The sequence below is a fragment of the Larus michahellis genome, chromosome 10, assembly GCF_964199755.1.
Source record: "Larus michahellis chromosome 10, bLarMic1.1, whole genome shotgun sequence".
Classification (NCBI taxonomy): domain Eukaryota; kingdom Metazoa; phylum Chordata; class Aves; order Charadriiformes; family Laridae; genus Larus; species Larus michahellis.
The window spans coordinates 2,858,088-2,880,915 of NC_133905.1; the positions used below are offsets into that span (position 1 = coordinate 2,858,088).

Below are 22,828 nucleotides of genomic sequence, written 5' to 3' on the forward strand. Positions count from 1 at the left end.
GAGGGCCAGCGTGCCTCCCTTGAAGGCTAGCGTGCCTCCCATGAGGGCCAGCATGCTCTGCACGATGGCTGTCAGGTCTCCCTCGAGGGTGGGCACACCTCGCACCAGGGCAGGCGTGCTACACATGGCGGCGGCAACCCCGCACAGCGCCTGGTACGGCTGACAGCAGGGGACAGGTCCCTCACTCGAGGGGTCGCGTCCCTCGCTCGGTGCCCGTTGCCCCTCTCAGGCGGGCGGCCCGGCCGCTGTCCCGGGGAGGCAGCAGTGTGGCGGCAGGGCGGAGGGGCTGCCCGCCCTCCCTCAAGATGGCGGCGACGGGGCGGGCGGGGGCGCGCGGCGGGGGCGGGGCGGGGCGGGGCGGGGCGGCGGGAGCCATGTTGGGGCTGCGGGAGGAGCCGCCGCCGCCACCCCCGGCAGCAGCAGCAGCAGCAGCGGCAGCGGCGGGGCGCAGCGGCGCGGGGGGCGGCCATCGCCGCCGCTAGGCGGGGGCGGCGCCGAGCCCAGCCGCCGTGCGCCCGGGCCGGGCGGCGGCCGCCGAGGCACCATGGCGGCGGAGGAGCCGGTGGCCGCCCCGAGCCGCCGCCGCCGCTGCTGCTGCCGCCACCACCGGGGGCCGCCTCCGCTGCTGCTGCTGCTGCCGCCGCTGCTGCTGCTGCTGCTCCCTTTGTTCCCCCCCGGGCTGGGGGCCGCCGCGCCGCCGTCGGGCTGGGCGCCGCCGACCCGCGGGGGCTGCCCGGCCGCCGTGCCCTGCTGGGCGGCGGCGGTCCCCCCGGGGCTGCCCGCCCCGCCGCGCCGCCGGTCCCCCTGGCGCTGCCCGCCCCGCGCCGCCCCGCCGCGCCCGCTGCCCTCCCCGGCTGCGTCCCCGGGGCGGCGGGGCCGGCGTTCGGCCCCCAACCGGCACCCGCTGTTCCCCCAGTACAACTACCAGGCGGAGGTGGCGGAGAACCAGCCGGCGGGGACGGCGGTGGTGGCGGTGGCGGCCCAGGACCCCGACGGGGGCGAGGCGGGGCGGCTGGTGTACTCCATGGATGCCCTGATGAACAGCCGCTCGCGGGAGCTCTTCAGCATCGACCCGCGGGCCGGGCTCATCACCACCACGCAGGCCCTGGACCGGGAGAGCATGGAGCTGCACTACTTCCGCGTGACGGCCGCCGACCACGGGGCGCCCCGGCTCTCCGCCACCACCATGGTGGCCATCGCCGTGGCCGACCGTAACGACCACGACCCGGTCTTTGAGCAGGGCGAGTACCGGGAGACCATCCGGGAGAACGTGGAAGAGGGATACCCCATCCTGCAGCTGCGGGCCACCGACGTCGACTCCCCGCCCAACGCCAACATTCGCTACCGCTTCGTCAACGAGCGGGCTGCCCATGCTGTCTTCGAGATCGACCCCCGCTCCGGCCTCATCACCACCAGCGGGCCGGTGGACAGGGAGAAGATGGAGAGGTACTCCTTGGTGGTGGAGGCCAATGACCAGGGGAGGGAGCCGGGGCCCCGCTCCGCCACAGTCAAGGTCTACATCACGGTCCTTGACGAGAACGACAACACCCCTCAGTTCAGTGAGAAGCGCTACATTGTCCAGGTGAGGGAGGACATACGGCCCCACACCGAGATCCTGCGTGTCACTGCCACGGACCTGGACAAGGACAACAATGCACTGGTCCACTACAACATCATCAGCGGGAACAGCCGGGGCCAGTTCTCCATCGACAGCATCACTGGGGAGATACAGGTGGTGGCCCCACTGGATTTTGAGGTGGAGCGGGAGTACGCCCTAAGGATCCGGGCTCAGGACGCGGGGCGCCCTCCCCTCTCTAACAACACCGGCATGGTTAGTATCCAGGTGGTGGACATCAATGACCACGCCCCCATCTTTGTCAGCACGCCTTTCCAAATCTCTGTCCTGGAGAACGCTCCCCTCGGCCACTCTGTCATCCATATCCAGGCTGTGGATGCGGACTATGGTGAGAACTCGCGCCTGGAGTACAAACTGACGGGAGTCTCGGCTGACACACCCTTCGTGGTGAACAGTGCCACAGGGTGGATCACGGTCAGCGGGCCCTTGGACCGGGAGTCAGTTGAGCACTATTTTTTTGGGGTAGAGGCTCGAGACCATGGCTCTCCATCTTTATCTGCCTCCGCCAGTGTTACCATCACTGTCATGGATGTCAACGACAACCGTCCCGAGTTCACCCAGAAGGAGTACTTCATCCGCCTGAACGAGGATGCAGCTGTGGGGACCAGCGTCCTCAGCGTCACAGCGATCGACCGGGATGTGAACAGTGCCATCACCTACCAGATCACGGGAGGCAACACGCGGAACCGCTTCTCCATCAGCACGCAAGGTGGGATGGGGCTCATCACTCTCTCTTTGCCGCTGGACTACAAGCAGGAGAGGCGCTACGTGCTCACTGTGACGGCTTCCGACCGCACCCTGCGTGACAACTGCCATGTTCACATCAACATCACTGATGCCAACACACACCGGCCTGTCTTCCAGAGCGCCCACTACTCTGTGAGCATCAATGAGGACCGGCCCGTGGGCAGCACTGCGGTGGTGATCAGCGCCACGGACGATGACGTGGGGGAAAACGCCCGCATCACATACTACCTAGAAGACAACGTCCCTCAGTTTCGCATCGATCCAGACTCTGGGGCCATCACTCTCCAGGCAGAACTGGACTATGAGGACCAGGTCACCTACACGCTGGCTATCACTGCCAAGGACAATGGGATCCCCCAGAAAGCGGACACCACCTATGTTGAAATCATGGTGAATGACGTTAATGACAATGCCCCCCAGTTTGTCAGCCCTCATTACCAGGGCATGATCTCTGAGGATGCACCTCCCTTCACCAGCGTTCTCCAAATCTCTGCCACTGACCGGGATGCCCACACCAACGGGCGAGTGCAATACACCTTCCAGAACGGAGAGGATGGGGATGGAGACTTCACCATAGAGCCCACCTCGGGGATCATTCGCACTGTCCGCAGGCTGGACCGTGAGAACGTTCCCGTCTACGAGCTGACTGCATACGCTGTTGACAGGGGCATCCCTCCTCAGAGAACTCCTGTCCATATCCAGGTTACCATTCAGGATGTGAATGACAACGCCCCTGTCTTTCCTGCTGAAGAGTTTGAGGTCTTGGTAAAAGAGAACAGCATTGTAGGCTCTGTTGTGGCACAAATCACAGCTGTCGACCCGGATGAGGGACCCAATGCCCAGATCATGTACCAAATTGTGGAAGGCAATATCCCCGAGATATTCCAGATGGACATCTTTTCTGGGGAGCTCACAGCCTTGATAGACCTGGATTATGAGACAAAACCCGAGTACGTGATTGTAGTGCAAGCCACCTCTGCCCCTCTGGTCAGCAGAGCCACAGTCCACATCAAACTCATTGACCAGAATGACAACAGCCCTGTTCTCAAGAACTTCCAGATCCTGTTCAATAACTACGTGTCCAATAAGTCCAACACCTTCCCCTCGGGAGTCATAGGGAAGGTCCCAGCTTATGACCCAGATGTGTCTGACCGCCTCTTCTACACCTTTGAGCGGGGAAATGAACTGCACTTGTTGATCGTGAATCAATCGAGCGGGGAGCTGAGGCTGAGCCGTAAGCTGGACAACAACCGTCCGCTTGTGGCTTCCATGCTGGTGACCGTGACAGGTAGGGTGTGAAAATCATTAAACCTTTAGTGCAGTTCCATTGGGGGGTTCTGTGTGGTCCACGTCGGGCAGCCTGTTCTGCATTGAGGGGGCAGGTTGGGGACTGGCAACAAGATTTGAATGGGGAGTCGCTTCAAATCAGGAAACGCCGGAGGGGCTGGGAAGGGTGGCAGTGGGCATGCTGCCGGGGAGCGCTTTGTAAGGGGGCCAAGGCCGGAGGTGGTCTGCAAGAACAAAGCATCGTTACTCAGCTGTGAGGCTCGCCTGTAGCTGCTAGCGAGACACCTTTGGAGGTGCTGTCACCAGCGAGGCCGTGATGTGCGCTGTAGGGTTCTGGCTGGGCAAGCAGCTGGTTCCCAGGGTCTCCAAGCCGCTAGCCCAGGGGCTGGAACGCTGCATCACTCCCCAGCCAGGGTGGCTTTTCTCCCTGCTGGGACTGAGTGCTTCCTCGGCCGTGCCCAGGAGGGAGGGATTGAGCTCAGTGCGGCGGGAGCCCTCTGAAACACCTATCCGCTGGTAGCAATCGGTTCCGTCTGGATTCTGGCTGTGGCACCTGCCAACACCTGTGCTTCCTGGCGTGGCTTCTAAAACTGTCGTGGTTTGGGCAAACCAGGACAAAACCCTGATACCACTTTTCTGTAGCCACCTTAGTGTTGCAGGGGACAGCTCTAACAAACCTCAGAGCGCGGTGCTTAAAACTCTGGCGTCATGTGTGTTGCCGGAGTATCCGAATGCAGATGCCAGCGGTAGCTGCTGGGGTGGCTTTGGGGAGTGTTGGGGTCCCCTCCGGCCAAGCTGAGGGCAGGGCAAAGATGGACCTAGGGGCTTGTCTGCGAGCAAGCGGGGTTTGGAGCTGGAGCTCCCCTCTGCCTGAGCTTTGCCTTCACCGTCAGCCTTTCTTTGCTTGTGGATGCGTGATCTGAAATGGAGGCATCCGTCCACCGCCGAACCGAGGAGCTGCTCTGGGGGAGGGAGGGCAAGAGCCCTCTTTGGAAGGGCCGAGCGCTGAATTATCGAGAGCGCCTGGGGAGCCGTACATTACATCGTGATGCTCCCTTGACCGTCAGCTACCAGCTGCCCTCCCTTTTCACCCTCTCCCTCTCTCTATCCGGCTTATTCAGCGAGGGGAGGATTTTTTTCAAAAGACGGAGCGAGGGCTTTAGGAGGAGACCTGTTCAAGGCAGTTCTGCATGGCCAGCGCCAGCCTGTCGGTGGATTGGGGCTCTTTGGGGGTTAATTGTAACCGCGGGGCTGGCTGAGATCGGATTCAGGCACGCACATACTGGAGATGGGGGGTGGTTTTGACCTTTCCAGCTTCTGCCCGAGTGTGTTTATGCAAGCCCTGCCTCCTCGCACACTTAACCCTGCACAAAGGCAGGAGACAATCACGTCCTGAAGTCCTGCATCGAGCCGCCTCGCGGCGAGGGGGCCCTTGCAATTAGAGTGTCGTCATCTTCCAGCGGGAAGGGAGACTGGAAGAGGTGTGCTTGCGAAGGAGGGGAGAAGATGCAAGGGGAAGAGCTGTACCGGGGAGGGAAGTGAGACACGGGAAAACGGGCCTTTTGTTGGCTTTGGTACTGGCTGTGGAGGTGGAGGTCTGATTTGGTTTTTCTGCCTTTATTGTTCGAAGCCCCCCGCCCAGCTGGCAGCCCTGTCAGCCCCATGCTGTCGCTGTGTGCAGGGGGAGGGTGAGCGGGTGGGTTTGCAGAGCTGGCCAGGACGTTCAGACCTGGCTGCATTGTTTGCCTGGGCTCAACCCCGAGCTGGAGCACCTTTCTCCTGCAGGAAGGCAACAATACCACCTAGGCGGGTGGCCCGAGGGTCAGCATGCGAGGAGGGAGCTGCTTCCCTGCCTGACCGTGAGCTTTATGGTCCCTTTGAGGGAGGCTGGATCCTTCTAAAACACAGGGCAATGGGCCCTTCTGCCTGCCTGTGAGCTGTGTGTGTTCTCGGCTCAGCCCCTTGTAGGAGGCAGGGAGGACTTGGGCCATCACAGACCAGTGCCTTTCCAGGGGGACTGACAGCCTCAAAACTGACCTCAGCTCCTCGCAGACGTGTGGGCGCCTATGGCTGCTAAAAACTGCTCTTGGCCGCCGAGGATGCAAGACCAGCATGGTGGTGGGGCTGTGTCTGGGGCCAGCAGCACTGTGTGAGATCAGGGCATTGCAGGAGACTGATGTGATGTTGACTTTAAACCATTCCAGACTGGTTTCGCTGGGCCGGGCTGCTGGGCTGGTGGCAAGCGTGGGGGCTCAGCTGCATGCAGCTGTAGCAGCTGTGTTGCCCCTGTTCTCCTCGAGCTCGCTGTACACAGCTCCCCTTGGCCTGCAGCCCAGGAGCTGGCTCTGGTGAGGGGACCCATTTGTTCAAGATGTCTCACCTAAAATCCCAGCCTGGCAAGGAAGACTCCCCGCGAGCACATTTGTCCCAACTGCTATGTCTGAACACATCAGAGCTGTCTTTTCAAGGCAGGTAAACGTCCCAGGGCTGCCCTGGCCTTTCACAACTTGTATGCCTCTCCTCTCTTGAGGAGCCCAACCTCAGGAGCTTCCTCCCCTGTTAGGTCCATCACAGCTGGAGGTACTGACCCCAAAGTTAGGGTGGGAGAACTAAGGATTTCCGTTCCTGGTTAGGGAATGGTTTTGGAGTCGTCTTGGTTACTATATTTTAGTCCCTGTCTTTAGAGCTACCGGGAGAGTGGCATTAATACTCTGTGCTGAGAGAGGGGAGTCTGATTTACTTCTGAGTTCTCTTAACCTGTCAAGTATCATCAAAATCTTGAGAGGTCTGCCAAAGCCTTTCAGAAGTGGTGAGGGATGTTCACCTTACCTATACCTTTCTCCTCTCCTTAACTATACCTTTCTCCTCCTTTCCTAGATTCACCATCTGAAGGTGTTTTACTGTTCCTCAGCTGTAAATATGAAAGCTACCCCTGTCTGTCCCTGCAGCACCCTCACCACCTCTGGGGTGACCACTCAGGGCGCTGTGGTCAGAGCGGTGGCTCTGCTGTGCAGAAGAGGGCAGGTGGTGATGCACCGGAGCCTGTTTCTGAGCTCCTGGTCCCCCAAAGCGAGGGGTAGCAGTGTGTCCCCTCCTGGGTCAGGGAGGCCATTTGAGCTGAGCTGCCTTCTTCCCCATCCCTGGAGCTCCCCAGGAGGCTGAAGGCCAAAATGTTTGCTGTAGGGGAAGGGGAACCTCTGCTAGTGACACCAAGGCTCTTGGAGTGGAGTGTTGGCTGGAGCCCATGCCTCGTGCTGCACGGCGAGCTGGGGTGCTGCCCAGGGATCCGGAGAGCCTCTGGCATGGGGGGAGAGGAGAGATGTGCCTTTGCCCTGGCAGACCCAGGAGACTGTTGGTCAGCAGTTGACAGCCCTGCTCCCTTCAAGATGTTTCCAGCGCAGGCCTGAAGCTCCATTCCCAGGCTGACAGCACAGACCCCCAGGAGGAGTCTGCTGCCCACCCCGCCCTCCGGCCGGAGCTCTTCTTTCTGGAGCTTCACTGCTTTTGAAGCTGGTAATTGTCAGTCTTGGGAGTGCAAACACGATGACCCGGTGCTGCCCAGCATGGGGGTTAGAGCTCCTCACGTCCCTTCTTTCTGCTCCTTTCCCTGTAGGCATGTTTCCAGGGCTCCTCGTTCTGCTGCATGAATATTCACCAGGCACCAGCTCTCCAGCCGCAGGATTTAATCAGAAAGGCTGAGCATTCGTGATTAAAATGCCTCCCAGGGGGGTCAGTGCCTCCAGCCAGCTTTGGGCTTTCTTTTGGTAGCTTTATTTTTCCCCCCCTATTTGCAGTGGGTCATTCTCTTAACCATCTGCTTTCCCTTGGATGGAGCCGAGGGGGAGGCAGCCTTGGGTGTGATGCTGAGGTGGGACAACACGTTATGGAGGAGCTTACCGGAGAGGGCTGTGGGGCCAGGACTGGTCCCACATCACTGCGGGGAACTGGGAAAGGGACACTTGGGCTTTCCTGATGTGGGCTGGGCGATGCCAAAGGCATCGGCAACCCTGCAGCCTGCCTTCTTCCCTGGCCACAGCCTCCTTGCTCTTTGGAGGCGTTCCTGGACTCCAGCCTGCCCCAGAACTCAGCGTCGCATCAGCCAAGGCCTAATAACAGCCATAAATCAGGCGGATGTCTGCCTGCCTGCCTGTTGCTGGGCACTGAGCAGCCCTCGGGGAGAGCGAGAGCTGTCCCTCAGGCCTCGCGGCTGCTTCTGGGTGAACCGTGAGCCGGAGAGAGGAGAGCGGGAGGCAGCTGGGCTCGAACCGAGCTCATGCTTGCCGTGGCCAGAGTGGCAAACTGTGAGGAGGGGACAAAGGGAGAGGAGAGGGAGTGGGGACACAGCGTAGCTTCCCACCGAGAAGGGAGCTGGTGTCCAAATGGTGGCATCCTGGGGTGCTGCCTCACCAGGTGGTCCCTCAGGGAGGGGTGCCAGGCCGCTGGTGGCTTGGGGAGCATCTTAAGCCAAGTGTGGCTGAGACGCGCTTGTGGCTTTCCCCTCGCTCCACCTCCCCAGAGCCGGGTGTTCTTGGCAGCCTGTGAGGCTCTTGCAGAGAGAAGGTGCCTCAGGGACCACAGGTGATGGTGCGGGTTCCTTGCCCTGAGCACAGGCACGTCTGAGTCCCCCGGCACATCCATCCAGGTGCTGGATGGAGCTCTTTGGTAGCCATTGCTCATGCTGGCAGGGTGTCACACAGAGGGGTGGTTTCTCACCTTGCTTCCATATGGGGCGGGAGCAGTTTGATTTCAGAGAGAAGCAACCCCCCCTTCCTCCAGGAGATTAGCTCCTGGGTGACTGTACTGGCACCGCTGCTCCCCCAGCCCGGTGCGAGCCTTATCTCCACAGCACGAGCCCCGGCATGAAGGCTGGTGCCTGCGCAGGAATTTGCAGGGTCACCAGAAAGCGTTCACCTTCTGAAGAGTAGAAGAGAGAGAGGCGGGGGGGAAAAAAGGGAGACATTTCAATCTTTAAATCCTCCTGCACTGCAAACTTCAAAAGGGGCTGAGGGAAATCAAAAGGCTTTGCAGCGCAGCAGCCGTGGGAGGAGAGGAGCAGTAAAGGCAGCTTTGCACATGAGGCTTGGAGCGGGGGCACGGATGGGGGGACGGGGGGCTGGCATTTACACCCCTGTTCCTGTTGGGGCTGGGACTGACTAGGGTGCTGGGAAGCCTGCTGCCACTTCTGTCACCTTGCACTGGGTTGCAGGAGATGAAGCGGGGTCTGGCTGGGTTTGCCAGGCTCGTTTCACGCATGGCCTCAGCACGGGCTGGCCAGGGCTGTCTGGTGGCAATGGTCTGGTTCGTTAGTCTGTCCTGTGCGTCCTGGTAGCGACGCTCATTTGAGCAGCCTCCCAGGTTACATCTGTGTGCAGGAGATGTGCCACGCAGTTACCTCCCGCTTGGAAGGGCGGGCAGGCGAAGTGGGGTGGCACGGGGCTGTGCTGCGCCTTCGCACGGCCAAGGACGGGATCATCCTGAAGACTGTGGGTGCCCTCACTGCTCCGAACAGCACAGTGTGGTGTCATACCCAGGCCAACGGATGGGCAGAGGTGCGGTGTGTGAGTAAACGAGCAGCTCTCCTGTGTTCGCACCAGTAATGCACTGTGGTCCCTCCGGCACCACTGTAGGCTAGACTGGACCATGGCACCTTTGGTGCAGGATCCTTCTAATGGGGTGGTCACACCATTGTGCTTGGTTATTGCCCACACGGCCACCCGCTGGGCTATGAACAGGCAGAGCTGCAGAGAGCTCGTCCTTCAGCTTTCCAGCTGCAAGGCAGAGGGGCAGAGCACGGGGTGAGGCAGAGCGGGGGCTGCCCTCAGTGGTGCTGTGGGCATCTTTGCTTTAGCCACTCTTCCCCTGAAGTGAGATCCACCCTCCTGCCTGCCTTTTTACAAGCCCATCTCCCATGTCAGCGTGTAAATTGGGGCCCAGAGTGTTGAACCTGTCATGGATGCCCAGGAGAGGGTGCGGGAGGCTGTCTCTACAGAGCTGATTTACCTGCCAGGGGTCAGCGTGGCGGATGGGAAAAGGTAAGCGTCCCAGAAAACTCCTTGCCCATCGTTTGGGTGGCCTTGCCTGCAGGGAGGCGCAGGCAGCAGAACCCAGTGTCCCTAGGGTAAGGGAGCAGCTTGCGTTTGCCACTCATTGGTCATGTGTAGGGGATGTTACAGCAAGGTTTGGTACCCAGGGATAGTCCTGGGAGTCACTGTCGATGTGTTGATGTAAATATTGTCTCAGTATGATGATGGAGAGCCAGGTTTCCAAGGGAATGTCGGGGTTTGGGGCTCTCAGGCGGATGTGGGGTGGGAGGTGGGAACAGCAGGTGACAGCTGTGTGCTGCCGGTGCCCAGGGGGCACCAGCATTGGGGTGCTGGCAATGGGCTGGAAGATGGATCGCCCCATTTCACCAGGAGCGGCGAGGTTCTTGGTGAACCTCATCGAGGGTTTCTGGGGCCACAGAGGTTGGCGCTGTGCTTGCTTCACCATGATGAAGGCTGGCTCTGCCTGCTGGAGCCTGTGCTGGGGGCGGAGGGCACTGAAGGCGGGGGACTGGGAGAGATGAGGTGTCCTGGAGCAGCAGGCAGGCTTCTCCCCACTGGGTGCCCCAGCCAAAGCTGCTAGCAAAGGTGCCCAGGGTGGCCTGAGCGAGGGGGACATTGGCAGGCTGCTTTGTGGGATACCTCCCGGCAAAGCCACTGACTGGGGTCACATGGAAAGGAGAGTTAATGACTGAAAAATAAAACCACTGCCCAAACTTCTGCCTGGGCAGAGAGGGGGAAGAGTGACAGTCCCAGCAAAGGGCTGGACAGCTTGCATTTGGGCAGCGTGAAGTAGTGAGGCTCGGGAATGGGCTGGGGCAATTGTGCGCTGGAAGGGACTGGTGGGAGTTTTATCTGAGCAAGGAATGGGGCTTTCTGCTTGTCAGGTCCCCATCTGGGGTAATTACAGTCTCTGTGTCTCTGGGAGGGGTGCTCTGTGCCTGCCTGTGCTTGTAGCAGGGGTTTCCTGGAGGAATTAGGAACATGGTCACGTCTGTCTGTCTGTCCAGTTCCCATCTTGGCTAGTATTTCCTCTTTTGCAGCAGGGTATGATGCTCCAAGGTAGCAGAATCCGTTGGGTTTCTGGGAGTTGGCTGGGTAGGGTGAGGCGGGGGGCCCCAAATCACGTAGCTGCTGGGGTGGGTGCTGCGGTGGGAGCTGTGCCATTGCCTGTCCGGGCTGGTGCTGTGCTGCGTGTCCAGCCTGAGCTGCTGGCACGTGAGCGTGCTTATCGTGGGGGTGAGATGCTGCTAACGGCCAAGGGCCTGGGAGAGAGCAGGCGGGCACGCTCCAAGTGTGCGTGCACACTCCTGGGTTCGCGCCTGGGAGATCGCTTGCACGGTGCGGGGTCCCGAGGGGAGGGAGTTTGTTTCCAAGGAAAATAAAGATTAAAGAGAATTAAACAAACCAGAGATGGGCCGAGGAAGGAAGAGATGCGGAGCAGATGGTGAGAAGGGGGGAAGCAGGGAAACCGGCACAAAAGCCTTGGAGACCCTGGAGGAGAGAGGAAGGAAATGGCAGGAGGAGAGCGCAGGGAAAGGCAGTGCGGGGGAGGCAGCCAGGGCACAGTGGGGAGGCAAAACACCCCAGGCCCTGGCATCGGCTCCCGTGTTTGCCCAGCCTCCTGCTGGGACTTCCTTCTGCCCGATTCTCATGAGCATCTTTTGTTCCTGAGAGCTCATTTTGCTGCCGAGATCCAGGACAGGGAGGAAACCTCAGTGGAGAGCCTGATGGGAGGGAGAAGGTGCAGCCACACCAACCGCTCCCCTTCCAGCCTCGGTGGCACCCTGCTAGCCCCCGGGGCTGTGACTCCAAGGTTCCTTAGCCAAGGACCTGGGCCTTTTGGGGGCTGCACTGGGGTGCAGGGCCCTGCTCTAGGGTGGGAGGGAGGAGACGCTCCAAGCAGGAGGCAAAGACCTGCAGTGTGTCCCTGCTCCCTCCCACAGATGGGATCCACAGTGTGACAGCCCAGTGTGTCTTGCGGGTGATCATCATCACGGAGGAGATGTTGGCCAACAGCATCACGGTGCGGTTGGAGAACATGTGGCAGGAGCGCTTCCTCTCCCCGCTGCTGTCCACCTTCCTGGAAGGGGTGGCCACTGTGCTCGCAACGCCTAAGGAGGACATCTTCATCTTCAACATCCAGAACGACACGGACGTGGGTGGCACAGTGCTCAACGTCAGCTTCTCGGCCCTGGCACCGCGGGGCGGGCGCTACTTCAGCTCGGAGGAGCTGCAGGAGCAGCTGTACATGAAGCGCATGGCGCTGACGGGTGCCTCCATGCTGGAGGTGCTGCCCTTTGATGATAACGTCTGCCTGCGGGAGCCCTGCCAGAACTACATGAAGTGCATCTCCGTCCTCAAGTTCGACAGCTCGGCCCCCTTCATCGCCTCCCCCTCCACCCTCTTTCGGCCCATCCACCCCATCACTGGCTTGCGGTGCCGCTGCCCGCAGGGCTTCACTGGGGACTACTGCGAAACAGAGATCAACCTCTGCTACTCCAACCCCTGTCTGAATGGCGGGATCTGCACCCGCAAGGAGGGAGGATACACGTGCGTTTGCCGCCAGCACTTCAGCGGTGAGTGCCTGGGGCTGGGGGCCGTGGGGGCACAGGTGAGCAGGTCCCTTGGCGTTGCTGTCACCATGGTGGGGTGCTCTTCCCAGCAGGATGGCGGGTGTCGGAGCCCCTCTTTGCCTGCGGAGGTCCGGCTCTGCTCCCACCTCTCCGTGTTTCCATGGTGCTGGATGTGCAGGGCTGAGGTTGCCATAGAAATCTGTCTTGTAGGGAGGTGGCATGAAGGGCTCCTGGGGACCCTGGCCACCACCTCCCAGCCTTTTTCACAGAGCAGGAGGATCAAGCTGGACTGTGCCCTTCCCTACCCTTCCCTGCCCCATGCCAGTGGGACGATGGGCTCTGGGACCATCGGAGGTGCTCGTTTCAGCCTGTGCTAGTCTTCAGCCGATCTGGCAGAAGCGTGGAGCCCCTGCTGGTCCCATCTGTCATGGGTGAGCTGCTGCCCACCCAAAACAGAAGAGGAGGCTGGGCCTAGCTGCCCCACCAGGCAGGATCTAATCCAGGCAGATCTGGCCCTAGCCATGGGGGGAGTCCCTGCGCCAGCCGGCACCTTGTTGCCACAAGTCCCCAATAGGCTGTGAAGACCCATGCCTGGCCACTGGCAACCTGGGGGTGAGGGAAGGTGGCCTGTGGCTACTGGGGAGGGAGCCCCTGCCATGCCTTCTCTGTGGGGAGCGAGCACGGCAGCAGATGGCTGCCTTGGAGCTGCTCTCCTGGTGGCTCCTGGTGAGATAAGCAGAGTCAGTGGTAATTAACCCCCGTATTTGAAGCGTGAACAGCCATTAGCAGAAGGGTTAATGAGCTTGTTTCCCTGTCACTTCGTGCTGTCTCCTCATCCTCCTTGCATGCCACAGAGCAAGTAATGGGAGCAGGGCCTGGGGCGCAGGACTGCAGCTGAGCGGTTCCCTGCGTGCTGTGGGGACAGCACGGGAAAAGGGGCTGGCCAGACCCCCTGCACTGCACTGCTGAGCTGGCTTCGGGCATCCCCATTACCGATGCCAGCGACGTGCAAGGGTATTTGGTGTCCCTCATCTGGCTGTTTTCCGCTCGGCTTTTGCTCCTATGTTTCTGGAGGTCCAGGAGGTTCCTCGTGCTGTGGGTGAGACTTTCATAGCTATTGGCAGGGGATCTCGGTGGCGCTGGGCTGTCCCCATACCCTGGAGCCAGGACTGCAATGCCTGTCCCAGGCCTGTGCGGTGACAGTGTCTAAGGAGGCACTCTCAGCATCTCCAGGACTTCCCTGGCTTGTCCTTGCCTCTCCATCCTTAGGGCTGTGCAGCCCAGCTGTGGCCAGTTCCCTCCTGTCCCATTCCCATGCCATTCTGGGTCCAAACTTGCCCCTTCAGCTGAAGCTGGCATCCCATCCAGCCCAGGGGCTCGAGCTGCAGGGCTGGCGGTGGTAGCTAGCTTGTTGGCTACTGTGGAGAACACCTGAGTGACACCTGGGTTGTCACATCCTCCACGTGTCCCCAGCTGCCCCACAAACTCCTGCCCCTTAGCTACCCTGCCCCAAACCCAGTCTGAGGTCTGCACTCCCAGGGCAAGGAGTGGACGGGTGACGGCTGTGTGTGTGCCCCTGGTCCGAGACATGTCCCAAGCCTCCCGTCTTGCTCCCCCAGGCGAGAACTGTGAAGTGGACAGCCGCTCAGGTCGCTGCGCGCCCGGCGTGTGCCGCAACGGTGGCACCTGCACCAACAGCGCCGACGGGGGCTTCCGCTGCCAGTGCCCGGCGGGCGGCTTCGAGACGCCCTTCTGCGAGGTGTCCACCCGCTCCTTCCCACCACGATCCTTCGTCATGTTCCGGGGCCTGCGCCAGCGCTTCCACCTCACTCTCGCCCTCTCGTGAGTCCTCTCCCTCCTCTGCCAGACACTGGCACCCGCTGGCTTGCCTGGCCCCGCTCTGGTGGCTTGTGGACACCCTGTGCCTGTCCAGGGATGCGCTGATGCTCTCCAGACCCCTGTGTTACTGGCTTTGCCTCACCACAGGGCTGCCCTGGTGCCTTTAGCCAAAGGGCTCTGAGTCTGCACTGGCATGTCTCCCCTGGCATCAGCTCATCCCTTCCTTCAGTCCCTCTCCCCTTCTCTGCTGCCAGCTCTCTGCCTCCGTGCCAGGCCCCCATACTCCCAAAACGTTCTCTGGATCAAGCTTCCAGCCCCTTCCCAGATGGGCTTGCACCCGGGGCCGGGCCGGGGTCTCACCCTGTCCCTGTGCTGGGACCCTGGTGTGTGACGCGGGAGAGCAGGGATCTCCGCATGCTCCTTGCGCGCACCCTGCCCTCCCGTTTCCTCCCTCGCCCCAGGTTCAGCACCGTGGAGCCCAGTGGCCTCCTGCTCTACAACGGGCGCCTGAACGAGAGGCACGACTTCCTGGCGGTGGAGATCATCCAGGGGCAAGTCCAGCTGAAATACTCCACAGGTAGGCTCGGCCCTGCCTGTTGCAAGATTTGTGCCGTGGGAGCTATGAGAAGGCCTGCGCTGAATGGGGAGAGCGGAGAGGACGGGGTGCTGCCCTGGACGGAGCCTGCGCTAAGGGAGATGGGGTTGAGAGAGGTGTTGGTGAGCATCAGTGGATGGCACAGAGGGTGGGTGTGTGTCTCGGGACCATCCCTAGGCTTAGGAGCGCAGGTGCAGCAGGGGAAGCGTGAGCATAAACTGGGATAAACCCTTTTGGAGTCTCCGCTGTTGTTCTCCATTATGTCATTGGGAGGTTCATCTCCTGCCTTATCATGAGCCAGTCTGGAGAGGAGGAGCCTCTTGGAAGGGTGTTTGCCATCTTGTTGGTCTCATCCCTGCTGCCTCCTGCCATTGCTGTGCCCATCCTGCCTGCTCCGAGGGGTGTCGGGACCAGCTGCCAGGAGCACCGGGCCCTCACGTTAACAACTGGGGCTTCCCTCACGTCCTGTGTCCAGTGCTCCTCCCCTCTCCCCTGCACGTAGCGCCTGGTGGCCATCCTGCTGCCGCTCTGGTTGCACTGGTCTCAGGGCAAGGCTCAGCAGTGAGTGGCTGGTGAGGGGCTGGCCACATGGTGCCAGGGCACCCTGGCCATCAGCCTGGATGGGGGAGCCATCCCGGGGTGCTGGCTGCCGGTCCCAGGGCTGCACTTCCCCTCCACCTGCTCCTGCTGCGCGGCTGCAGCAAGCAGGAGCTGGCATGCTGAGCTTGTCTCCCTGGCGCCCTTCTCCGTCCCTGCGCGAGGGCATTGGCAACACGGAGGGGTTGGTGCCTGCAGGAGGGGCGGGTGCGTCCGAGGGTGCTTTCCTCAGCGTGCCGTCGTCCCTGTCTCCGCAGGAGAGTCCAGCACGGTGGTGAGCCCCTACCTGCCGGGGGGCGTGAGTGACGGGCAGTGGCACACGCTGCAGCTCCGCTACTACAACAAGGTACGTGCACCCTGGCTGTCCCCTCACGCATGTGGGTCTCCCTTCCCGTGAGACGTGAGCAAGGGGCTCCGGCTCTCCTGTTCTCTGGCTCTGCCCCGTGGGGCAGGCTGTGGAGAGAAGGTAGATGCGGTTTTCTGCCTCTGGGGATGCGTGCAGTGGAGCAGAGAGCCGGGTGCAGGGGGAGATTGACCCTCAGGACCACACTTGGAGGCTGCAGGAATGCGCTCCAGGCAGTGTTCTTGCCCCGTGTCCATCTCTGGCGCTGCTTGCTGAGCTCGGCTGGAGATGTCCCTCCTGCTTTGCTCACACCTCTGGCAGCGCGGCAGTGCCCGGGCCATGCTCAGGCCCTTTCCTTGCTGTTGTGTGAGCCCATGGGTGCCTGGGTCTGGGGACACGTGTGCTGCTAACACCCCATGTTTGGTTTCAGCCCAAGGTCAGTGCTCTGGGGGTGGTGCAGGGCCCCTCCAAGGACAAGGTGGCCATCTTGACAGTGGACGAATGTGACGCCTCAGTGGCCCTGCAGTTTGGCAGCGAGATCGGGAACTACTCCTGTGCCGCAGAGGGTGTGCAGACCAGCTCGAAGAAGTGAGTTCCTCAGGGACTGTTGGGCACTGCTGTGGTGGGGAGAGGAGCAGGGCACTTGGGTCCCCTGCGGAGTCAGCCCTTCTCATCTGTCACCTTGGTTGTGTGTGCCTGGTCCCTGAGCATGTCTGCTTCTGTCTCCCATCTCACGCTGTGGAGCCAGCTGGCCAACCTGAGGTTGACGTGACTCTTAAAGCCCTGGGTTTCTGTCCTTGTAGGTCCCTGGACCTCACAGGTCCCTTGCTCCTTGGAGGGGTCCCCAACCTGCCAGAAAACTTCCCCGTCACTCACCGGGACTTCGTGGGATGCATGAGAGACCTGTACATTGACAGCAAACGCATCGACCTGGCCTCCTACATTGCCAACAACGGAACTACTGCAGGTACTCATGCCTCTGCTCCTGCCAGCCCCTGCCCTGGGAATTGCCCCTCCTGCTCACGCAGCAGCACTGCTGGGCTCTAACAGCAGTGGGGCAGAACAGCTTCCCGTCAGGGAGGGGGACATCCAGATCCCCCTAAATGAGCCAGTCTCCATTCCAGCTAATGTTCTGGAAATGTCCCCTGATCCCAAGTGCAGAGCCTGCAGAGGTGGCCTGTCTGGGAGATGCTAGGTGGTCTAGCTCTGCAGTGTCTTTCTTCTGGCATAAGGAGCGGCAACAGCCTTCATCTTCATCCCTGAGCAGGCAGGGTCTGTGCTGAGAGGCTGAGCGGCTGGGCTTGCCCCTCTGGCAGCCAGGGAGAGGGCTGGTGGGCAATGGTGCCTCTCCATATGGGCTGGGGGGAGGTGGTGAGCACGTCAAGGCTGATGTGGGTGACTTTGATACCTCCAGGCTGCCATGCCAAGCACACGTTCTGTGACTCCAGCCCCTGCAAGAACGGCGGCACCTGCTCTGTCAGCTGGGGGACCTACTCCTGCCTCTGTCCTGTTGGCTTCGGGGGCAAAGACTGCCGTCACCGTGAGTGAGCGGGTGCTGCTGGGCATGGGCAGGGTGGGTATGGGCAAGACTGTGCTGGGTTTGCTATGGAAGCAGAGCAAGTGGTCCATGTGAGCTGAACTAGCTCTGTTGTCCCTGCATCTAGCGCTCCCTGCGTAGTGCCCATCCTGTCTCCTCACCTCCACTTTCCTTTCCAGCCATGCATCATGCCCACTATTTCCAGGGCAACAGTGTCCTGACCTGGGACTTCAAGACAGACATGAAGATCTCAGTGCCATGGTACCTGGGGCTGGCGTTTCGGACGCGCCAGCCGGATGGGGTGCTCCTGCAGGCCCATGCCGGCCAGTACACCACCCTGCTCTGCCAGGTAGGGCCACAGCCTCAGCCGCAGCACTCTGCCCCAGCTCTACTGCCATCTGCCCCAGGAGAGCAGGCGGACCCTGCCCTCCGTGTTGACTCCAACCCAAGCAGAGGGTGGTTGTGGGGAGAGGTGTTTAGCAGGGCTGGGTTTCCCCCCCCGTGCTCAAAGCTGAGAAGGAGGGTAGGCTGGAGGCAGCCAGAATTGGCGAGGGCTTTGCTCACTGCTGCTGTTGCTGACTCCCTCTCTGCAGCTGGCTGGGGGCCTGCTCTCCTTCATGGTGAGCAGGGGGTCCGGGCGCAGCACCAGCCTTCTCCTGGACCAGCTGCAGGTCAGCGATGGGAGATGGCACGACCTCCAGCTGGAGCTGCGGGATGTCCGCAGTGGGCGAGACTCGCGCTACGTCATCACCCTCACCCTGGACTTTGGGCTCTATCAGGTAAGTGCTGCTTGAGACCCTGGCACCAGGACAGGAGCCATGGGGGATGCTTGGCATATGCGGGCCGGGCTGGGCCTCTGTGCCCTCAGAAAGGGCTGGGGCAGGAGAGGGACAGGGCTGGGGCAGGGCTGATGCTCACGTTACTCCTTGTCCTTCTGCAGGACACAGTGGTTGTTGGAAACGAACTGCATGGTCTGAAGGTGAAGCACCTGCACGTGGGGGGAGTCCTGGGCTCTGGCGAGGTGCAGAACGGGCTGAGGGGCTGCATACAGGTGAGTCCATTGCTCTGAGCTTTCCCTTTCCAGCAGGTCTGTTACATGGAGGGGTGGAAACACGACCTGGCAGCTGCTGCCAGCGTCTATCCTGCTGGTGACACTCTCTCTCTGAGCAGTCAGGCCTCTGAGGTGCCGTGGGGTAGCCATAAATCAGTGCAGCAGGGATAATAGGGGGTGGCTGTCCCGGGGGGTTTGTGAAGGGCAGCAGGACTGGAGCCTTGTGTGTGCGTCCTGGCTTCACCATGAATTTGTCACCTGCATTGCAGGGTGTGCGACTGGGTGACAGCATCATCGGGACTGCGCTGCCCAAGCCCAGCCATGCCCTGCGGGTGGAGGCTGGCTGCAGCGTGCCCAGCCCCTGCGACTCCAGCCCCTGCCCAGCCAACAGCGTCTGCAAGGACGAGTGGCAGAGCTACTCCTGCGTCTGCCAGCCAGGTAGGGCCTGCAGTGCCCTGCCACCCCTTTGCTTTCCATGCCTGTGTGTCTTCTCCTCTCTCTCTGTGGCTCCCTGCTGACCTGTGACTGCTCTCCTTTCCATCCCTTTGGCAAGTCCTGGGTCCCAAAATCCCTACCAGATGCTCATTAGATTTTGTGGGGAACAAAATCCCTCTTGAGCCCCCTTGAATCCACCCCCTTGGTGCTCTGGCTCCTCTTAGGGGGAAGGTGCTCGCTTTACACGGTGCTCTCTGTCCACACCTCAGGGTACTACGGAGGGGACTGTGTGGATGCGTGTCACCTCAACCCCTGCAAGAACAAGTCAGTGTGTCGCCGCAAGCCAGGCTCACCCCTGGGCTACGTGTGCGAGTGCGGAGGAAACTTTTTCGGGCAGTACTGTGAGCACAGGTGAGATGCGGAGAACAGGGCAGAGGCCATGGCCTCCATGCCTGGCTCTGTGCTGCCCAGCTACACGACCAGGGACCTCTCAGTGCCACCTGGCTCCTTGGAGCTGCTAAGCAGCTGGGCAGGTGGCATTTGGTTGTTGTAACACCAGAGGTATTTCTCTCCCTAGGATGGACCAGCAGTGTCCAAAGGGCTGGTGGGGAAACCCGACCTGCGGGCCCTGTAACTGTGATGTGAACAAGGGCTTTGACCCTGACTGCAATAAAACCAACGGGCAGTGCCACTGCAAGGTGAGGAGCAGCTGTGCCCATGGAGACATGGCCTATGACTTGCCTGGATCCCTGTTCATCCTTGATGCTGTTCCTTTGTCCCCTCCAAAGGCCTGGCAGCTGCCCAGGCCCTGCTTTGTGTGCCCACCTCTGGGCTGGATCCATGCTCCAGCTCTTCTGTGCAGCCCTCCCGCCCCAACATGGTGATGATGGGGGCAGCGGGGGTCCTTGCAAATCGTGAGAGCCTGGCCCTTCTCTGCTCCAGCTCCAGTGGTTCCCCAGGCGCTGGCCTCAGCTGCTGTCCCAACAGGCTGTCTGATGGCTGTCCCTGTCTCCCCCCAGGACTTCCACTACCGCCCCAAAGGCAGTGACACCTGCCTGCCTTGTGACTGCTACCCTGTGGGCTCCACCTCGCGCTCCTGCGACAAGGAGACGGGCCGGTGCTACTGCCGTCCTGGAGTCATCGGGCGCCAGTGCAATAGCTGCGACAGCCCTTTTGCCGAGGTGACACCCAGCGGCTGCGAGGGTGAGTGTGGGCATGGTGGGGAGACGGTGCTGTGGGGCTTGGCATCAGGAGCCTCCTGGTGACCAACCCCTCGGGGTGTGTGTCTCCATAGTGCTCTACGATGGCTGCCCCAAAAGCCTGAAGGCAGGTGTGTGGTGGCCCCAGACCAAGTTTGGCTTCTCGGCTGCGGTGCTGTGTCCCAAAGGCTCCTTGGGTGAGTGGGGGATGCGATGGGGAGGGGAGGGGGCAGCCTGACTGTTCTGCTGGGGGCTGTAGCAGCCCCAGCAATGTCACTGTGTTCTCGTGCTGTCCCAGTCCTGTTTAGCTGGGCTTGAGGGCTGGGAAAAGGAAGTTGGAGGAGAAAATTGCCACAGCCTGGGGGAGATCAGAGGGGCCTGGCCACGGGGCTGGGGCTGGGGAACAGGCTGTAGGGTCTAGGTCCATCACCCAGGCCCGGGGCTGTGCTGTTCCCTCGCCCTTGGTCCCCACCTGCTCCCTGCTGCTTTTCAGCGGGCTCGAGGTTGGGGTCAGGCCTGGCATGGCAGCTCAGCACCCGCAGCACCTTGCTGGGGCTCCGCCAGCCCCATTCTCAGCGTGCACTGCGGGGACAGCAGGGCACAGTGTGCCGTTAGGTGCATGTCTCGGTTAGCAGTCACATCCTGAGTTGGAGGAGGCCGTCCTTGGTGACGGCAAAGGTGCGAGCAGGATGTCCGGGACTGTAGGGCAGCGTGAGCCCCGGAGGACAACACAAACCCTGTCCTTCTCCAGCCGTTCGCCCCGGGAGGAGGCAGTTTCGGCTCCTAACTGTTGTCGCTTCTCTCCCTGGTTCTCTCGCCCTCCGTGTTCAGGCTTGAGGGGTGCAGGTAAGGTTGCTCCCGTCTTCTCCCCCCTGTGCTGTAAGGGCTGTGCCACGCGGCTTTCCTTCCCTGTTCCCTGCCTGGCACCCTGCACACCCCTGCGCTTTTCCTGCCGCTTCTGGAGCTGCCGAGTGTCTTCCCAACGCTTTGCCTGGCCTCACCACTCCTACACACCTCTTCCCTGTTCCCAGCACACTAACCAGCACAAACCCAGCTGCAGCCGCATGCAGCCCCTGCCACCCGCTGTCCTGAGCCTGCAGCTTTGGCTCTGGGCAGGTCCGCGCTCTGCTCCTCGCCTGGGATGGATGCTGGCTCTCCCGGGCTGGTACCTGCTTGCTTAGACTGGGAGGGAAAGGAGCTGATGATGAACAATGCGTAGTGAGGGCAGGGAGGAATGGCCGTGGGGTGGAGGAAGGGGGAGCTGTTTGAGCTGGGGGCAGTCGGACGGGAGCAGGAACTGATGGACATGCTCAGCACAAGGTTCTGTTCCCTCTGCCCGGCTGGCAGGGAGAGGCAGAGGGACGCCAGGGGCTGGATCCTGCCCAGATCTGCAGCTGAGCTGATCTCTTCTCTGCCGGGGCAAGGCCAGCAGTGTGGAGGTTTCTTTGTTTTCCCTGCTCCCAGCTGCAGTGGCACTAGTCTCTGTGCTTCTGCAGCTGGGGGAAAGGTGGTTGGGGAGGACAGCTGGGAGCTGGAGATGGTGGGAGGGGGCATGTTACTCACTGGGGCTTTTCTGAGAAGCAATGGGAGTCTGCTCCAGGCTCCTGCTCCTCGCCCTGGCCACACTGCTGCCCTCTCCCAGCCATGGGCACCTGGGTGGGCTCCTGTGCCCTGTTGCCTTCCCCAGGAGGGGTTCCACAGTCCTGCCAGCTACACTGGGGTCGCCTGGGTTCCTTTTGCTCAAGGTGCGTGTGGTGACACTCTCAGCCCAGGAGACTGCTCTCCGTGCCAGTTTTAGCAGCGCTTTTGGTGGTGGTGAACAGCTGATCCTATTCATTGCTGGTGTCTCCGTTGCTGTGCAGTAGTGCTTGGGCCACAGCCAGGGAATGGGGTCTTGTGCTGGGTACTGAACCCACACGGTGGGGTCCTCCTCCATCCCACTCGCCTGCAGGGGCTTGTCTCTGAGGCGGGTTTGCCAGCCCCGCAGCAGGGGTGTTGCCCTCCTGGGGTGACTTTGCCCTGTAAAGAGAGGCAGGATCTCAGCAGGCATTGCAGGCCGTCAGCTGGGGGATGCTTAGAGCTATGGGCTTCAGTATTTTGGGGCCAAATGTGTCTTGAGGACACGGACGCGTCCCCACCAGGAACCAAGGGCTTCTCCAACCTGAGCCCTGCCGAGTCACTTATTCCTCTTTGCAATTCTGTGTGATGGCGCCTGGTGTGATGCAGCCCAGAAGCACACGTAGAACCCAGCTCCTGGAGGGAGGGGACGGCAGCAGCTTGCTGAGATGATGCAGACCAAGGGTGGAATGGGTTGCACTGGTGCAAAGCAGCAGGACAGCCCTGGGGTGTTACAGGCCCTGCCCTCGCTTGCCGGTGCTGTTGGTGCAGAGGGTCCCTGCTGGGGGGTGCAGCAGGGGAGCCGTGTATCCCGTGCTGAATTTCAGACATACCCTTCTTCTTGGTTTTAGGTGCAGCCGTCAGACACTGTGATGAGGAGAAGGGCTGGCTGGAGCCAGATCTCTTCAACTGCACTTCACCTGCCTTCAAGGAGCTCTCCACGCTGGTAATCCTCTCTTGTCTCTGCAGCCCTGACACAGCAGGAGCCAAATGAGCCAGGGCTCACAGCCAGGTTTCAAAGAGCTCAGCTCCCCATGGGCACCTAGAGTAGGAGAGGGCCTTGCCACAGTGCTCAGCACCTTTATCTTCTCATCTCCTGCCCCCAAACTCATCTGTGAGAGCACTCATCTGAGCTGAAGTTCACTTGGCTTCATCTAATCGAAGTGTCCCCATCAGAAATGACCTGTGTCCTGCCCCAGTATTTGAGGGGAAAACAAATAATCCTGGGCAGGCCTGAATGGTTTGAAGCTGGCAGGATGTCTGCTCCGTGGGACATCTGTAGCTCCCAGACTCTGCCAGTGACAAATCCGTTTGAAATATCCAGGCAA

At 61.0% G+C, this 22,828-nt stretch overlaps 1 protein-coding gene across 4 annotated transcripts in view; it reads left to right on the plus strand.

The window, feature by feature from the left end:
* Positions 1–431: 431 nt before the first annotated feature.
* CELSR3 (cadherin EGF LAG seven-pass G-type receptor 3) overlaps positions 432–22,828 on the plus strand; it is a 34,950-nt gene continuing 12,553 nt past the window's right edge. For 3 of the 4 annotated variants that reach the window (XR_012589319.1, XM_074602687.1, XM_074602688.1), the window contains exons 1-18: positions 432–3,671; positions 11,658–12,290; positions 13,907–14,129; positions 14,588–14,703; positions 15,576–15,664; positions 16,092–16,249; positions 16,465–16,628; positions 17,076–17,201; positions 17,378–17,547; positions 17,792–17,977; positions 18,139–18,249; positions 18,519–18,687; positions 18,954–19,095; positions 19,262–19,382; positions 19,704–19,887; positions 19,979–20,080; positions 20,715–20,729; positions 22,352–22,446. Coding sequence is in view for 3 of the 4 variants with exons in the window: in XM_074602687.1 (XP_074458788.1) it covers positions 545–3,671; positions 11,658–12,290; positions 13,907–14,129; positions 14,588–14,703; positions 15,576–15,664; positions 16,092–16,249; positions 16,465–16,628; positions 17,076–17,201; positions 17,378–17,547; positions 17,792–17,977; positions 18,139–18,249; positions 18,519–18,687; positions 18,954–19,095; positions 19,262–19,382; positions 19,704–19,887; positions 19,979–20,080; positions 20,715–20,729; positions 22,352–22,446 (5,931 nt within the window). In the remaining variant the exon portion in view is untranslated. The remainder of the gene's footprint in view (positions 3,672–11,657; positions 12,291–13,906; positions 14,130–14,587; positions 14,704–15,575; positions 15,665–16,091; positions 16,250–16,464; positions 16,629–17,075; positions 17,202–17,377; positions 17,548–17,791; positions 17,978–18,138; positions 18,250–18,518; positions 18,688–18,953; positions 19,096–19,261; positions 19,383–19,703; positions 19,888–19,978; positions 20,081–20,714; positions 20,730–22,351; positions 22,447–22,828) is intronic. The other variant, XM_074602689.1, reaches the window with a different exon arrangement.